The following is an 18,714-nucleotide window of genomic DNA, read 5'->3' as shown; positions in this document are numbered from 1 at the left end:
GCAGGAAATAAATTGGCGCAAGACTGCAGGCCAAATATAATTTTTACCCTTTTTTGAAAACGAAAGGCCCCACTGCCTCTAGTGAATGAATAATCTAAGTTTAATAACTGTGCTGTGGCCCTGCTAATGTGTCACAGAACGTGAGGGTAGCAGAGTTATTATAACTCTGGCAGAGCAGGTATTTTTTTCAGAATTAAGAAAAGCAAATGGCGAAGCCAGCAGTAAAACGTAGCTGGGTGCGTCTGATTTTTAAACGTTGCACACGCAGCCGACACGTACACTCAGCCCTTAGGACGGACAGAGGCAGGACAAATAGTTTTTTTTTCAGTTTTTTTCCACCAAAAGGCAGCACTGCGTATATTCAATGAACATGAGAAGTTTAATAACTGTGCTGTGGCCCTGCTAATGTGTCACAGAACGTGAGGGTAGCAGAGTTATTATAACTCTGGCAGAGCAGGTATTTTTTTCCCAATTAAGGAAAGCAAATGGCGAAGCCAGCAGTAAACCGTAGCTGGGTGCGTCTGATTTTTTAACGTTGTACACGCAGCTCACACGTGTCCACACTCCACAGGACGGACAGAGGCAGGTCAAATAGAATTTTTTTCACTTGTTTTACAAGCAAAAGGCCGCACTGCGTATATTCAATGAATAATAACTGTGTTGTGGCCCTGCCTACACAATTCTTTCCCTGCAGTATCAATGGAGGGTGCAATGCTCTGCAGAGGCGATTTTGAGAAGAAAAAAAATATGCAGCACAGCTAACAGCAGCCAGCACAGTACTGCACACGGTTAAATATGGCCCTAGAAAGGACCGTTGAGGTTCTTGAAGGCTACACTCACTCCTAACACTCTCCCTGCCTATGCAACACTTCTGTCCCTAATGCCGGGTGCAACGCTCTGCAGAGGCGATTTTGAGAAAAAAAAAAATTGCCACTGCTAACAGCAGCCAACACACAGCTATCAGTGGCCCTAATAAGGACCTTTGGGGTTCTTGAAGCCTACACTAACTACCAATTCTTTCCCTACAGCAGCTCCGGTACAAACAGCACTGTCCCTCATCTAACTCACAAGGCATCTGAGGCGAGCCGCGGGAGGGGCCGACTTTTATATTAGGCGGACACCTGATCTCGCCAGCCACTCACAGCAGGGGGGTGGTATAGGGCTTAAACGTTGCAGGGGGAAGTTGTAATGCCTTCCCTGTCTTTCAATTGGCCAGAAAAGCGCGCTAACGTCTCAGGGAAGGAAGTGAAAGTAACCCGAACACCGCATGGTGTTCGTTACGAATAACGAACATCCCGAACACCCTAATATCCGCACGGATATCAAGTTCGGACGAACACGTTCGCTCATCTCTAGTAACGAATGTTATATCACATGAAAGCCTTATGTGTCTAATATATGTTTTCCAAATGTTGTCTTTGTAGCTTATGGCAACAGTGATCTAGGGAAAACAAAATGGCGGAGTCTAAGGCGATATTCACAGCAAATGAGAGCAGAGGAGTGATAAAATTCTTGTTTCTGCAAGGAAAGCCCGCGAAGGATATTCATGGTGATATGTGGCAGTCATTGGGGGATCAATGCCCTTCATATTCTACAGTTAAGAACTGGGCTGCCAAATTTAAAATGGGCCACTTCAGCACCAATGATGAGGAACGTCCTGGACGACCGAGAGAGGTTGTTGTTCTGGAGATCGTCGATGCTATGCACAACCTCATACTGGAGAATCGCCCAATTTCAGCTAAAGGAATAGCAGACATCATGGGGATCTCTGGTGAACGTGTTTGTGTCATTATCCATAAACATTTGAACATGAAGAAGCGATCTGCAAAGTGGGTCCCCAAATGTTTGACAACAGATCAGAAAAGCATGCGAGTGAAAACTGCCCGGTCCATTTGTCAGCGTTTCCGGACCGATAAGAACCTCCTGAATCGACTGGTCACTATGGATGAGACCTGGATTTATTAGTATGACCCTGAAACCAAGGAGCAGTCAAAAGAGTGGAGGCACAGTGGTTCTCCTCGCCCAAAGAAGTTCAGGGTACAAAAATCAGCCTCTAAGGTGATGGCGTCTGTGTTCTGGGATAAGAAGGGCTTGCTGCTAGTGGACTACCTTCAAAATGGTTCCACCATCAATGCAAGGTATTACATTTAACTTGTGGACCAATTGAAGGCAGCTCTGGAGGCCAAAAGGCGCAGCAAGCTGTCCAAAGGAATCTTGTTCCTGCAAGACAACGCCTCTGCTCACACTGCACAAGTGGCAGCGGCAAAACTTGTGGAGCTAGGCTTCCAGCTGGTTGACCACCCACCTTATTCACCAGATCCAGCTCCCTCCGACTATCATCTGTTTCCAAACCTGAAGAAACACCTCAAGGGTACCAAATTTCACACCATTTCTGATGCCATGGCTGCTACGGATGACTGGTTTGAGGCACAGCCGAAATCCTTCTTTTTGCAAGACTTACAGAACTTGGAATACCGATGTAAGAAGTGTGTTGGCATCAGTGGAGAGAATGTGGAATAAATGTAAAGTTTCATCTCCCTATCTCGTTTCTTTCTGGGTAAAGCCAAAGACTTCTCAGCAGCCCCTCGTACATACCTAACACAATATGAAGTAGTATGGGTCAGTCACAACCCGTGAGCATAATATTATTTATTCATATCATACGGAGCCGTAATTCATGTGACATTTTACATAATTGTCAAAATGGTTTTAATGCTGAAAGAACCAATTAAATATGATGTATGAAGCGGGAAGGAGTATATAATTCTTTATTGTTGTGGTCTTTATAGGTACAACTGTTGAATATTTTTTCAAATGAACAATTCTGCATCAAAATAAATCGCTGGCTTTCACGTGACGCGGATGATGGGGAAATCTGCAGGGAGGTTCCCGTGCCAAGTCATGGTCATTTCAAACTGCCACGTAAGCGTATTTTAATAAGCATTCTCTTTGTTTGATACATCTTGCTTGCTTATTTTCATCAGTTCCAGTGTAAGGACTGCAAGTATAGCCTTGTTCACATTTTTGCTCAGTTCTGTCATACGAGATGAACAATGAAAGTAACAGATGTTCTGGAGCCAACACTTCAGTATAATAATGAGCACCTAATGAACCGCAGTGACTATTCTGGGACAGTTGTGACTCTTTCATGCCACCCAGCTTTTTTCCATATCTGTGCTGCTCTCTTCGGAGAGCAGGAAAGGGGAATCCCCTGGCCGAACGGGTCCGTATAACAACTATTAACTATAATGGTTCCGTTCGTTTTCTGCTCAGCTTACATGACATTATATTAGAAGAAAAAGTGCTGAATGAAGCGCTTTTTCTTCCAGTATTTTCCCCGGCGTCATCCTGACGGCAGACATGGAGGTTGCACCTTGACCTTGTAGGGACAGGAAGCAAGAGACTTCAAAAGGCTCCTCCTGCCTCCCATTCACCAGTGCTTCCTGTCCCTACAGGGACATGCAAGAGGAGCTCCCTGCAGGGAGCCGCAGGATAACAGCTGGGGGAAGGTCCACAGGGCTGCTCCCCCCCCCCCCCACCTCCATTCCTAGCAGGCTGACAGGAGGGTTGACGGTCCACAGGGCTGCTTCCCTTCAGGTGTCAGCGCGGTCCGGGAGCACGGTGGGCCACAGGTCTGACCGCCCGGGGTTCACCACCGCAGCGGTCGGAGCGGCGGACCAGAGGTCCTTGAGTACCCTCCTTTCTATTGCCACAGCTCTGTGTAGCATGTTTCGGCCGGGGAGAGCGGCGGGCCACAGGCTCAGATGCCTCTCTCCTCCAGGCAGGCCGGCGCGTCCGCGCGCGGCGTCGGGGGGTGGAGCCAATGACGCGGCGTGATGCGGTGACGTCAGACGCCGCCGGCAGATCCCGAAATTGGCGGGAGATTTAAAAAAATGCAACCCCCCGGCAAGCTTCCACTGACAGCACACCTTCAGAGAAGGATTTATCTGTCTAATCTGGTTCTGTCTGCGCTTTCTGCATCATGACTACTAAGGAATCAGAGATGGAAGCCCTGCAAACCGATAGTGTGACCTATTGCAGGGATGATATGCTCGGGGATTCATTGTTGTATGGGGGTTTTTCTTTCCCTTACGTGCATGCATATATCTTTGCAGGACAGGGAATCCACCCGGTCTAAACAAGACCCTAAAAAGAGACACAGGAAATGCGCCCTGTGTCTTAAAAAACTGGGGGAAGCGTATAAAAAGCCGCTATGCCCTGATTGTACCTCCAAGATCCTTAAGGATGAACAGGCTGCATTTAGGGAAGATATTAGATCCCTGATCAGAGAGGAAGTCCAGGCATCGATCTCCAGTCTCCCCCCAACTCAGCGGGAAAAAAGGGCCGCCTAAAAGGCCTAGCCACATACCGCTATCGAGCTCAGAATCTGAACAATCCCTGGGCGACCTGTCAGATGGTGAACTCTTTGACCGTCCCCCGGACACTAAGGATGAGAATAAAAAATACTATTTCTCATCTGGGGACCTGGACGACCTGATCAGAGCAGTCAGGGATACGATGAAGGTCGAGGAGGTGGTCGAGCCTAGGTCCGTACAGGACGACATGTTCGGCGGGCTCAGACCAAAGAACCGTATCGTCTTTCCGGTAAATGATACCCTAAAGAAGGTGATCACGGAAGAATGGGCTTGCGCGGACAAACACCTCTACTTATCCCGCGAGTATAAAGAGAGACTCTGCTTCGAGGAGGATGACGTGAGCATCTACGAGGATGTTCCTAAAGTGGACGCACAGGTAGCCAGAATGGCTAAAAAGACAGCCCTACCATTCGAGGACTCCTCCCACCTTAAAGACCCAATGGACAACAGGGTAGACGCCTTGATGAAACGGGCCTGGCAAACAACGGCCTATACGCTGGAGTCCAACATCGCAGCGACTTCTGTGGCCAGGTCAATGTTCCTCTGGTTAGGTGAACTCGACGAACAGATCAAACAGAAGGCCACTAGAGACGCATTACTGGAATGCATGGCTCTACTGAGATCAGCGACAGGCTTCCTGGCAGACGCATTTGCCGAATCCATGAGGCTGGCGTCCAGAAGCGCCGCATTGTCTAACATGGCCAGGCGGGCTGTCTGGCTGAAAACGTGGAAAGCAGATATGGCATCCAAAGGAAGGCTGTGTAACATTCCCTTTCATGGCCAGCACATCTTTGGCGCGGACTTGGAGGAGATTCTTAAAAAAGCTACTGACAAGACCCATAGTTTCCCGGACCAGGCGAGAACAAGTTTTCCCCACAAATGTCAGCCATCCTTCAGGCCATATCGGGGCAAAGGAAAGACGGGGCGCTGGTCCTACCCCAAAGGAGGCAGGGGTAAGACAAAAACAACCCCTACCCCCATAGAAGAGTACCAGGTGGGGGGCAGCTACTGAATTTTTCCCGGGAATGGCAGGAGATTACAGATAACCCGTGGGTCCTGCAGCTCATAGCCCAGGGGTACAGAATAGAATTCTTCACCCGGCCCCCCAATTTCTTCAGAGTAACCCCCACACAATCCCCTGCCTTGCAGGATATCTTTAAAAACGAAATCTCTAAGCTGCTGCAAATGGGGGCGGTAGTTCGGGTCCCCACAATAGAGCAGGGCCTGGGATTCTACTCGCCTCTATTTCTGATAAGAAAGCCAAATGGCAGTTTCCGGATGATTCTTAATCTGAAGGGCCTGAATAAATTTATTACCTACAAAAGGTTTAAAATGGAAACCGTCAGGTCAGCGGTAACTCTGATCGAAAGAGGGGACTTTATGAGTACCATCGATCTAAAGGACGCATACTACCACGTCCCAATCCTGCCAAAACATCACAAGTACCTGAGGTTTGCTATCAGGATAGGGAGCCGGGTATGCCACTTTCAATTCCAGTGCCTACCTTTCGGCATTTCTACGGCACCCAGAATATTTTCTAAAATAGTGGCAGAGATGGTGGCGCATCTCCATGTAGCAGGTATAAATATCATCTCGTACCTGGACGATTTCCTGGTGATTGCTTCCTCGCCGAAGATCCTAAGAGAGGATACTAGCCGAGTCATCTCCCTGTTTCAGAGATTGGTGTGGCTAGTTAACTTCCCTAAGTCTAGTCTTCTCCCCGAGACGCGAAAAACCTTCCTGGGGGTACAGATAGACTCAGTGTCGCAGACCTTGTCTTTGCCTCCACCCAGACAGGAAAGTCTTAGACTGGCAGCACAGAAGGGCGGCCAGAAGAAGCAAATAGCAATCCTGGGCCTCATGACCTCCGGTATCGGCATTATTCCTTGGGCCCAGGCACACTCAAGAACACTACAGAGAGCCATCCTGGGTAACTAGGACGGGGCATCCACCTCTCTGGACAGGAGAATGCCCATGTCATCATCCGTCTTAGGGTCCCTTCGCTGGTGGCGCTCAACCGACATCCTAGAAGCAGAGTCCCCATGGGTGGCAGAGCCCTTCATCACTTCAGTAACCGATGCAAGCCAGTCTGGCTGGGGAGCGCAAGTGGGGCAGCGCCTGCTCCAGGGCGAATGGGGACCGATGTTGCGTGCCCAGACATCGAATTTCAGAGAGCTTAGGGCCATCTGGGAAGCGCTTCACAGAGCTCAGGATATCCTAAAGAAGAGACATGTTAAGATCTTCTCTGATAATGTGACCGCCGTTTCACTTATTCGCCACCAGGGAGGCACCAGAAATTTTCACTTGCTGAAATTAACAGCCCGGATCTTCCGATGGGCTGAGACCACTGTACAATCCCTGACAGCGGTCCATCTCAAAGGGTCCCAGAACCGGACAGCCGACTTTCTCAGTCGAAGATGCCTGGACCCCGGGGAATGGTCCCTGAATCAAGAGGAATTTCGTCTTATTACAGAAACCTGGGGCAGTCCACAGGTGGACCTGTTCGCGAGCAGCAAAAATTCAAAATGCCACGCCTACTTTTCCCTAGATCCGAGGGACAGGGCCGAGGGGTTAGACGCTTTTTCCCAGAGTTGGGATTTCAGTCTGGCGTACGCCTTCCCCCCCATACCCCTGATCCCGAGAGTTCTTCAGAAGGTCCAGCAGAGCAACATCACGCTGATCCTAATCACCCCACATTGGGAAAAAAGGGCATGGTTTCCGGTACTCCTAAAACTCGCCATCACGGAGCCAATCCGCCTTCCATCCAGGAAGGATCTTCTAGCACAGGGCCCAGTTTTGTGCCCCAACTTAGAGAGACTGAACTTCGCAGTCTGGATATTGAGGAACAGACGCTACTAAGACAAGGTCTGTCCTCTAGAGTTATCGCGACGTTACGTCAGTCCCGAAAACCGGTGACCTCAGCTATTTATAATAAAATCTGGAAAAGATTCTCCTCCTGGAGGGGGTTGGAAGTCTCCAATCCCGACACTTCGGTGGCGGAGATTTTGGATTTCCTCCAGGAGGGTCTAGACAAAAACCTGAGACCGGGAACCCAGAAAGTGCAGGTATCAGCGCTCTCGGCCATTCTGGACCAACCCTTAGCGGATCATAGACTGATCCGCAGGTTTATGAAAGCGGCAGAAAGAATGAGGCCAGTTAGCCGTAGTATGGTCCCCCCATGGGACCTAAACTTAGTCCTCCAAAATCTCTGCAAAGATCCCTTTGAGCCTATCGATCAGATACCAATTAGGTTCCTCACGTTTAAAACTGTGTTTCTGGTAGCTATCACAACAGCGAGGCGCATAAGCGAGCTCCAGGCCCTATCTTGTAAAACACCTTACCTATTAGTCCAGGACGATAAGGTCATACTAAAAACGGATCCCTTTTTTCTTCCAAAGGTAGCCTCAAAATTCCACAGACAGCAAGAAATTATTCTCCCATCCTTCTGTCAAAATCCCCAAAACGATAGGGAAAGAGACTACCATAGCCTGGATGTAAGGAGGGACATTCTATGCTACTTAGAACAGACATCATCCTTTAGGAAGGCTGACTGTCTTTTTGTTCAATTCCAGGGGCCGGGCAGAGGAAGAGTGGCTTCTAGGAGATCCATTAGCCGCTGGATAAAATCCACCATCCAGCAGGCCTACTCTTCCTGCAACAGAACTATCCCGGAAGGACTCAAGGCCCATTCAACCAGGGCAGTATCCTGCTCCTGGGCAGAGAGGGCTATGGCGACGCCAGACCAAATTTGTAAGGCAGCCACATGCTCCAACCTGCACACATTCGCAAAACATTACAGGCTGAATACGGACCTCTCCTCCGATCTCTAATTCGGGAGAAAGGTCTTGCAAGCAGTGGTCCCTCCCTAAAGAGTTAATCTGGTATACTCCATGTCTGCCGTCAGGATGACGCCGGGGAAAAGGAGTGAATTTCTTACCGAAAATTCCTTTTTTCCGAGTCATCCTGACGGCACGTATTTCCCTCCCAAAATCTACACGTTTATATTTACGTTTATACGGGCACGAATCTGTAGCCCAGAGGCTCCTATGTTGGACATTTCCTTTTATACTGTAAATTTGTGCATATTTCCTTTAAGTCTGGGTAAGCTACCCTCTTCTTGTTTATGTTCAAACAGAACTAACCATGTTATTTTTGTTTTGGAGCAAATAAATATCTCCCTTGGTTAACCACTAGAGATGAGCGAACGTACTCGTCCGAGCTTGATACTCGTTCGAGTATTAGCGTGTTCGAGATGCTCGTTACTCGTGACGAGTACCACGCGATGTTCGAGTTACTTTCACTTTCATCTCTGAGACGTTAGCGCGCTTTTCTGGCCAATAGAAAGACAGGGAAGGCATTACAACTTCCCCCTGCGACGTTCAAGCCCTATACCACCCCCCTGCAGTGAGTGGCTGGCGAGATCAGGTGTCACCCGAGTATAAAAATCGGCCCCTCCCGCGGCTCGCCACAGATTTGTTCTGACATAGAGGAGGGAAAGTGCTGTTGGTGCCGGAGCTGCTATAGGGAGAGTGTTAGGAGTATTTTTGGCTTCAAGAAGCCCAACGGTCCTTCTTAGGGCCACATCTAACCGTGTGCAGTAGTGTGAAGGCTGCTTTTTGCAGTGTTGCACATTTTTTTTTTTTGTATATCGGCCGTGCAGAGCATTGCGCCCTGCAGTAATTATACATACTCCAGGGCCAGTAGTGGTGGTGAGGCAGGGACAGAAGACATATATTGTGAGGCAGGGACAGAAGACATATATTTATTGAATATAGGCAGTGGGTCTTTGCAAAAACATTTGGGGAAAAAAATCTATTTGGGCTGCCTGTGACTGTCCTCAGTGTTCTGGGTCTGTGCTGGGTGTAGTTGTCCTCCTAATTCATACGCAGCCAGCTAAGTGTTACAGCAGGCTTGCGCAAAATTATTTCCTGGCGTTCCGTAAGCGAAGTCAGCCTCCAACCACAGGCCAATAAGCGGCACATTTAATTACAGCGTTCTGTTTCTGCACTACTGGTAATACACCATGCTGAGGGGTAGGGGTAGGCCTAGAGGACGTGGACGCGGGCGAGGACGCGGAGGCCCAAGTCAGGGTGTGGGCACAGGCCGAGCCAGTGCGGTGGCCAGGGGTAGAGGCAGGGCCAGACCGAATAATCCACCAACTGTTTCCCAAAGCGCCCCCTTGCGCCATGCCACCCTGCAGAGGTCAAGGTGCTCTACGGTGTGGCAGTTTTTCACAGAGACACCTGACGACCGACGAACAGTGGTGTGCAACCTTTGTCGCGCCAAGATCAGCTGGGGAGCCACCACCACCAGCATGCGCAGGCATATGATGGCCAAGCACCCCACAAGGTGGGACGAAGGCCGTTCACCGCCTCTGGTTTGCACCACTGCCTCTCCCCCTGTACCCCAACCAGCCACTGAGATCCAACCCCCCTCTGAGGACACAGGCACTACCGTCTCCTGGCCTGCACCCACACCCTCACCTCCGCTGTCCTCGGCCCCATCCAGCAATGTCTCTCAGCGCAGCGTCCAGACGTCGCTGGCGCCACTGTTTGAGCGCAAGCGCAAATACGCCTCCACGCACCTGCACGCTCAAGCGTTAAACGTGCACATTGCCAAATTGATCAGCCTGGAGATGCTGCCGTATAGGCTTGTGGAAACGGAGGCTTTCAAAAGCATGATGGCGGCGGCGGCCCCGCGCTACTCGGTTCCCAGTTGCCACTACTTTTCCCGATGTGCCGTCCCAGCCCTGCACGACCACGTCTCCCGCAACATTGTACGCGCCCTCACCAACGCGGTTACTGCCAAGGTCCACTTAACAACAGACACGTGGACAAGCACAGGCGGGCAGGGCCACTATATCTCCCTGACGGCACATTGGGTGGATTTAGTGGAGGCTGGGACAGAGTCAGAGCCTGGGACCGCTCACGTCCTACCCACCCCCAGAATTGCGGGCCCCAGCTCGGTGGTGGTATCTGCGGCGGTGTATGCTTCCTCCACTAAACCACCCTCCTCCTCCCCCTCCTCCTACGCAACCTCTGTCTCGCAATCAAGATGTGTCAGCAGCAGCACGTCGCCAGCAGTTGGTGTCGCGCGGCACGGCAGCACAGCGGTGGGCAAGCATCAGCAGGCCGTGCTGAAACTACTCAGCTTAGGAGAGAAGAGGCACACGGCCCACAAACTGCTGCAGGGTCTGACAGAGCAGACCGACCGCTGGCTTGCGTCGCTGAGCCTCCAACCGGGCATGGTCGTGTGTGACAACGGCCGTAACCTGGTGGAGGCTCTGCAGCTCGGCAGCCTCACGCACGTGCCATGCCTGGCCCATGTCTTTAATTTGGTGGTTCAGCGCTTTCTGAAATGCTACCCACACTTGTCATACCTGCTCGGAAAGGTGCGCCGGGTCAGCGCACATTTCCGCAACTCCAAGACGGACGCTGCCACCCTGCGGACCCTGCAACATCGGTTTAATCTGCCAGTGCACCGATTGCTGTACGACGTGCCCACACGGTGGAACTCTACGCTCCACATGTTGGCCAGGCTCTATGAGCAGCGTAGAGCTATTGTGGAATACCAACTCAAATATGGGCGGCGTAGTGGGAGTCAGCCTCCTCAATTCTTTACAGAAGAGTGGGCCTGGTTGGCAGACATCTGCCAGGTCCTTGGAAACTTTGAGGAGTCTACCCAGATGGTGAGCAGCGATGCTGCAATCATTAGCGTCACCATTCCTCTGCTATGCCTCTTGAGAAGTTCCCTGCAAAGCATAAAGGCAGACGCTTTGCACTCGGAACCGGAGGCGTGGGAAGACAGTATGTCGCTGGATAGTCAGAGCACCCTCATGTCTATATCTCAGTGGGTTGAGGAGGGGGAGGAGCATGAGGAGGGGGAAGAGACAGCTTGGCCCACTGCTGAGGGTACACATGCTGCTTGCCTGTCATCCTTTCAGCATGTATGGCCAGAGGAGGAGGAGGAGGATCCTGAAAGTGATCTTCCTAGTGAGGACAGCCATGTGTTGCGTACAGGTACCCTGGCACACATGGCTGACTTCATGTTAGGATGCCTTTCTCGTGACCCTCGCGTTACACGCATTCTGGCCACTACGGATTACTGGGTGTACACACTGCTCGACCCACGGTATAAGGAGAACCTTTCCACTCTCATTCCCGAAGAGGAAAGGGGTTCCAGAATGATGCTATACCACAGGGCGCTGGTAGACAAACTGATGGTAAACTTCCCATCCGACAGCGCTAGTGGCAGAAGGCGCAGTTCCGAGGGCCAGGTAGCAGGGGAGGCGCAGAGATCAGGCAGCATGTACAGCGCAGGCAGGGGAACATTCTCCAAGGCCTTTGCCAGCTTTATGGCTCCCCAGCAAGACTGTGTCACCGGTCCCCAGTCAAGGCTGAGTTGGCGGGAGCACTGTAAAAGGATGGTGAGGGAGTACGTAGCCGATCGCACGACCGTCCTTGGTGACACCTCTGCCCCCTACAACTACTGGGTGTCGAAGCTGGACACGTGGCCTGAACTCGCTCTGTATGCCCTGGAGGTGCTTGCTTGTCCTGCGGCTAGCGTCTTGTCAGAGAGGGTGTTTAGTGCGGCTGGGGAAATCATCACGGATAAGCGTACCAGCCTGTCAACCGACAGTGCCAACAGGCTTACAATCATCAAGATGAACAAAGCCTGGATTTCCCCAGACTTCTCTTCTTCACCAGCGGACAGCAGCGATACGTAAGCAATACGTAGGCTGCACCCGCGGATGGAAGCATTGTTCTCTATCACCATCAAAATCGGGGACATTTTTGCTTCATCAATCTGTGTATAATATTCCTCCTCCTCCTCCTGCTCCTCCTCCTGAAACCTCACATAATCACGCCGAACGGGCAATTTTTCTTAGGCCCACAAGGCTCAGTCATATAATTTTTGTAAACAATTTTTATACGTTTCAATGCTCATTAAAGCGTTGAAACGTTCACCTGAACCAATTTTTATTTTAACTGGGCTGCCTCCAGGCCTAGTTACCAATTAAGCCACATTAACCAAAGCGATTAATGGGTTTCACCTGCCCTCTTGGTTGGGCATGGGCAATTTTTCTGAGGTACATTAGTACTGTTGGTACACCAATTTTTGGGGGCCCTCGCCTACAGTGTAATCCAATTAATTTTTAGCCCACCTGCATTACAGCTGACGTTACATCAGCTGTGTTAGGCACTGCAATGGGATATATTTATGTACCGCCGGTGGGTTCCAGGGAGCCACCCATGCCGTGGGTCCACACGGAGTTGTAACTGCATGTGTCCACTTCTAAAGAGCCCCAGTCTGACTGGGGCATGCAGTGTGGGCCAAAGCCCACTTGCATTAAACATGACATTAGTTCAGCTGTGATGGGCAATGCAATGGGATACATTAATGTACAGCCGGTGGGTTCCAGGGAGCCACTCATGCTGTGGGTGCACACGGAATTCCCATTGCGGAGTTGTACCTGCCTGTGACTATTTTAAAAAAAACGCAGTCTGACTGGGGCATGCAGACACCTTGACAGAATCAATAGTGTGTGGCACATAGGTTCCCCATTGCTATGCCCACGTGTGCAGCTCCTGATGGCGGTGGCACAGGATTATATTTCTCATTGCTTCTGTACAGCATTGTGGGCTATCGCCCCGCCCCTTTTAAAGAGGGTCGCTGCCTAGCCGTGCCAACCCTCTGCAGTGTGTGCCTGCGGTTCCTCCTCATGGCAGACGCACTTATAAATAGACATGAATGTGGCGTGGCATGAGTGCAGCTGAAGGCTGCGCAGGGACAATTTGGTGTGCGCTGTGGACACTAGGTCATGCAGGGGGGGGTTGGGCAGCATGTTACCCAGGAGAAGTGGCAGCGGAGTGTCATGCAGGCAGTGATTGTGCTTTGTTGGAGGTAGTGTGGTGCTTAGCTAAGGTATGCATTGCTAATGAGGGCTTTTCAGAAGTAAAAGTTGTTGGGGGGGGGCACTCTTGCCGCTATTGTGGCTTAATAGTGGGACCTGGGAACTTGAGATGCAGCCCAACATGTAGCCCCTCGCCTGCCCTATCCGTTGCTGTGTCGTTCCCATCACTTTCTTGAATTGCCCCGATTTTCACAAATGGAAACCTTAGCGAGCATTGGCGATATACAAAAATGCTCGAGTCACCCATTGACTTCAATGGGGTTCTTTACTCGAAACGAACCCTCGAGCATCGCGAAAATTTCGTCCCGAGTAACGAGCACCCGAGCATTTTGGTGCTCGCTCATCTCTATTAACCACGACATGTCCATGTAAGTAATTTAGAAGACACTGGTGAATGGGAGGCAGGAGGAGCCTTTTGAAGTCTCTTGCTTGATGTCCCTACAAGGTCAAGGTGCAACCTCCATGTCTGCCGTCAGGATGACTCGGAAAAAAGGAATTTTTGGTAAGAAATTCACTCCTTTTGTGCCGAATCTGCAACACAGCTTCCGACCGGAGGTTCCAATGCTGATGTGAACTCACCCTTTCAGAGACAACTTCTAGAAAAGTTGGTATTTGTGCAAAGTACGACGTTATAGGTGACAGGTGACTTTAGTTGTGTAAAGTATATTGTGCATTAAATTCAGTCTACTATTAGTAAGTGGCCTTGAATTATTTACCTATTACTTAGGCTACAAAATGTCAATGAATAAAAGCCAATAGCTCTATCTACCAACTTTTACGGTATCACAATAATACTAGACAGCCATAAAAACTAGACACATAACTAAGGCAGCACATGAATCATTGACTATTATGTTTTTCTTTTGTATTATTTTTCTTTTGGAAATGATGTCTAGTGCTCTTTGGCTTTACTATAAACAACTTATCTTCTGCAGAATAGGCCGTCAATGTCTGATTACTGGAAGTCCAACGCCAACAATGAGCAGAACAAAAAGATATGCACTACAGGGAACCTCACAGCCCTTTCAATATGTATTGAGGTACAGCAACATGTGTACATGTGGCTGTGCCTGGTACTGCAGCTCTACACCCTTCAAGTGATGCACCATTGTGCCTAGATATAGTTTGAAAAGGCTCTAGAGATGAGCGAACGCGTTCGTCCGAGCTTGATATTCGTGCGAATATTAGGGTGTTCGGGATGTTCGTTATTCGTAACGAACACCATGCGGTGTTCTGGTTACTTTCACTTCCTTCCCTGAGACGTTTGCGCGCTTTTCTGGCCAATTGAAAGACAGGGAAGGCATTACAACTTCCCCCTGCAACGTTTAAGCCCTATACCACCCCCCTGCTGTGAGTGGCTGGGGAGATCAGGTGTTCGCCTAATATAAAAGTCGGCCCCTCCCGCGGCTCGCCTCAGATGCGGTGTGAGTTAGATGAGGGACAGTGCTGTTTATACCGGAGCTGCTGTAGGGAAAGAATTGGTAGTTAGTGTAGGCTTCAAGACCCCCCAAAGGTCCTTATTAGGGCCACTGATAGCTGTGTGTTGGCTGCTGTTAGCAGTGGCATTTTTTTTTTTCTCAAAATCGCCTCTGCAGACCGTTGCACCTGGCATTAGGGACAGAAGTGCTGCATAGGCAGGGAGAGTGTTAGGAGTGAGTGTAGCCTTCAAGAACCTCAACGGTCCTTTCTAGGGCCATATTTATCCGTGTGCAGTACTGTCCAGGCTGCTGTTGGCTGTGCTGCATTTTTTTTGGGCTTCTCAAAATCGCCTCTGCAGAGCATTGCACCCTCCATTGATACTGCAGGGAAAGAATTGTATAGGCAGGGCCACAACACAGTTATTATTCATAGAATATACGCAGTGCTGCCTGTTGGTGGGAAAAAACTGAAAACAAATCTATTTGTCCAGCCTGTGTCCGTCCTTACGCCTGTGTAGACGTGTGAGCTGCGTGAAAAACATTGCTAAATCATACGCAGCCAGCTACGCTTTACTGCTGGGTTCGCCATTTGCTTTCCTTAATTGGGAAAAAAAAATACCTGCTCTCCAAGAGTTATAATAACTCTGCTACCCTCACGTTCTGTGACACATAAGCAGGGACACAGCGCAGTTATTAAACTTCGCAGGTTCATTGAATATACGCAGTGCTGCCTGTTGGTGGGAAAAAACTGAAAACAAATCTATTTGTCCAGCCTGTGTCCGTCCTTACGCCTGTGTAGACGTGTGAGCTGCGTGAAAAACATTGCTAAATCATACGCACCCAGCTACGCTTTACTGCTGGCTTCGCCATTTGCTTTCCTTAATTGGGAAAAAAAATACCTGCTCTGCCAGAGTTATAATAACTCTGCTACCCTCACGTTCTGTGACACATAAGCAGGGACACAGCACAGTTATTAAACTTCTCATGTTCATTGAATATACGCAGTGCTGCCTTTTGGTGGGAAAAAACTGAAAACAAATCTATTTGTCCAGCCTCTGTCCGTGCTTACGGGCGGTGGAGACGTGTGAGCTGCGTGAAGAACAGTGCTAAATCATACGCACCCAGCTACGCTTTACTGCTGGCTTCGCCATTTGCTTTCCTTAATTGGGAAAAAAAATACCTGCTCTGCCAGAGTTATAATAACTCTGCTACCCTCACGTTCTGTGACACATAAGCAGGGACACAGCACAGTTATTAAACTTCTCATGTTCATTGAATATACGCAGTGCTGCCTTTTGGTGGGAAAAAACTGAAAACAAATCTATTTGTCCAGCCTCTGTCCGTCCTTACGGGCGGTGGAGACGTGTGAGCTGCGTGAAGAACAGTGCTAAATCATACGCACCCAGCTACGCTTTACTGCTGGCTTCGCCATTTGCTTTCCTTAATTGGGAAAAAAAATACCTGCTCTGCCAGAGTTATAATAACTCTGCTACCCTCACGTTCTGTGACACATAAGCAGGGACACAGCACAGTTATTAAACTTCTCATGTTCATTGAATATACGCAGTGCTGCCTTTTGGTGGGAAAAAACTGAAAACAAATCTATTTGTCCAGCCTCTGTCCGTCCTTACGGGCGGTGGAGACGTGTGAGCTGCGTGAAGAACAGTGCTAAATCATACGCACCCAGCTACGCTTTACTGCTGGCTTCGCCATTTGCTTTCCTTAATTGGGAAAAAAAATACCTGCTCTGCCAGAGTTATAATAACTCTGCTACCCTCACGTTCTGTGACACATAAGCAGGGACACAGCACAGTTATTAAACTTCTCATGTTCATTGAATATACGCAGTGCTGCCTTTTGGTGGGAAAAAACTGAAAACAAATCTATTTGTCCAGCCTCTGTCCGTCCTTACGGGCGGTGGAGACGTGTGAGCTGCGTGAAGAACAGTGCTAAATCATACGCACCCAGCTACGCTTTACTGCTGGCTTCGCCATTTGCTTTCCTTAATTGGGAAAAAAAATACCTGCTCTGCCAGAGTTATAATAACTCTGCTACCCTCACGTTCAGTGACACATTAGCAGGGACACAGCACAGTTATTAAACTTAGATTATTCATTCACTAAAGGCAGTGGGGCCGTTCGTTTTCCAAAAAGTGCAAAAATAATATTTGGCCTGCAGTCTTGCGCCAATTTATTTCCTGCCTGTGAAATCAAATCACTTGTAATACAGCATGCTGAGGGGTAGGGGTAGGCCTAGAGGACGTGGACGCGGCCGAGGACGCGGAGGGCCAAGTCAGGGTGTGGGCACAGGCCGAGCTCCGGATCCCGGTGTGTCGCAGCCGACTGCTGCGCGATTAGGAGAGAGGCACGTTTCTGGCGTCCCCACATTCATCGCCCAATTAATGGGTCCACGCGGGAGACGGTTATTAGAAAATGAGCAGTGTGAGCAGGTCCTGTCCTGGATGGCAGAAAGTGCTTCGAGCAACCTATCGTCAACACGCAGTTCTGCGCCGTCCACTGCTGCAAATCCGAATCCTCTGTCTGCTGCTCCTCCTTCCTCCCAGCCTCCTCACTCCACTACAATGACACCTGCTCAGGAGCGGGAACACTCCCAGGAACTGTTCTCGGGCCCCTGCTCAGATTGGGCATCAGCGGTTCCTCTCCCACCAGAGGAGTTTATAGTCACTGATGCCCCAACCATTCGAAAGTTCCCGGGGTCCGGGGGATGAGGCTGGGGACTTCCGCCAACTGTCTCAACAACTTTCTGTGGGTGAGGAGGACGATGACGATCAGACACAGTTGTCTTGCAGTGAGGTAGTAGTAAGGGCAGTAAGTCCGAGGGAGCAGCGCACAGAGGATTCGGAGGAAGAGCAGCAGGACGATGAGGTGACTGACCCCACCTGGTGTGCAACGCTTACTCAGGAGGACAGGTCTTCAGAGGGGGAGTCAAGGGCATCAGCAGGGCAGGTTGCAAGAGGCAGTGCGGTGGCCAGGGGTAGAGGCAGGGCCAGACCGAATAATCCACCAAGTGTTTCCCAAAGCGCCCCCTCGCGCCATGCCACCCTGCAGAGGCCGAGGTGCTCTAAGGTCTGGCAGTTTTTCACAGAGACGCCTGACGACCGACGAACTGTGGTGTGCAACCTTTGTCGCGCAAAGCTCAGCCGGGGAGCCAACACCAACAGCCTCACCACCACCACCATGCGCAGGCATATGATGGCCAAGCACCCCACAAGGTGGGACGAAGGCCGTTCACCGCCTCCGGTTTGCACCCCTGCCTCTCCCCCTGTGCCCCAACCTGCCACTGAGATCCAACCCCCCTCTCAGGACACAGGCACGACCGTCTCATGGCCTGCACCCACACCCTCACCTCCGCTGTCCTCGGCCCCATCCTCCAATGTCTCGCACCGCACAGTCCAGCCGTCGCTAGCGCAACTGTTGGAGCGCAAGCGCAAGTACGCCGCCACGCACCCGCACGCTCAAACGTTAACCGTCCGCATCGCAAAATTCATCAGCCTTGAGATGCTGCCGTATAGGGTTGTGGAAACGGAGTCCTTCAAAAGTATCATGGAGGCGGCGGCCCCGCGCTACTCAGTTCCCAGTCGCCACTACTTTTCCCGATGTGCCGTCCCAGCCCTGCACGACCACGTCTCCCGCAACATTGTACGCGCCCTCACCAACGCGGTTACTGCCACGGTCCACTTAACTACGGACACGTGGACAAGCACAGGCGGGCAGGGCCACTACATCTCCCTGACGGCACATTGGGTGAATTTAGTGGAGGCTGGGACAGAGTCAGAGCCTGGGACCGCTCACGTCCTACCCACCCCCAGAATTGCGGGCCCCAGCTCGGTGCTGGTATCTGCGGAGGTGTATGCTTCCTCCACTAAAGCACCCTCCTCCTCCTCCTCCTCCTCCTCTGTCTCGCAATCAAGATGTGTTAGCAGCAGCATGTCGCCAGCAGTCGATGTCGCGCGGTGTGGCAGCACAGCGGTGGGCAAGCGTCAGCA

At 50.6% G+C, this 18,714-nt stretch overlaps 1 protein-coding gene across 1 annotated transcript in view; it reads left to right on the top strand.

Annotated features, from left to right (window-relative positions):
* The window catches only part of LOC136578686 (lipoxygenase homology domain-containing protein 1-like), a 325,705-nt gene that overhangs the window by 38,793 nt on the left and 268,198 nt on the right, over window positions 1-18,714 (top strand). Inside the window, exon 5 of the mRNA XM_066578875.1 lies at window positions 2,790-2,922. Coding sequence (XP_066434972.1) covers window positions 2,790-2,922 — 133 coding nt within the window. The remainder of the gene's footprint in view (window positions 1-2,789; window positions 2,923-18,714) is intronic.

Source organism: Eleutherodactylus coqui, chromosome 9, assembly GCF_035609145.1.
Source record: "Eleutherodactylus coqui strain aEleCoq1 chromosome 9, aEleCoq1.hap1, whole genome shotgun sequence".
Lineage (NCBI taxonomy): Eukaryota > Metazoa > Chordata > Amphibia > Anura > Eleutherodactylidae > Eleutherodactylus > Eleutherodactylus coqui.
This window is presented reverse-complemented; position numbering and strand designations above follow the sequence as displayed.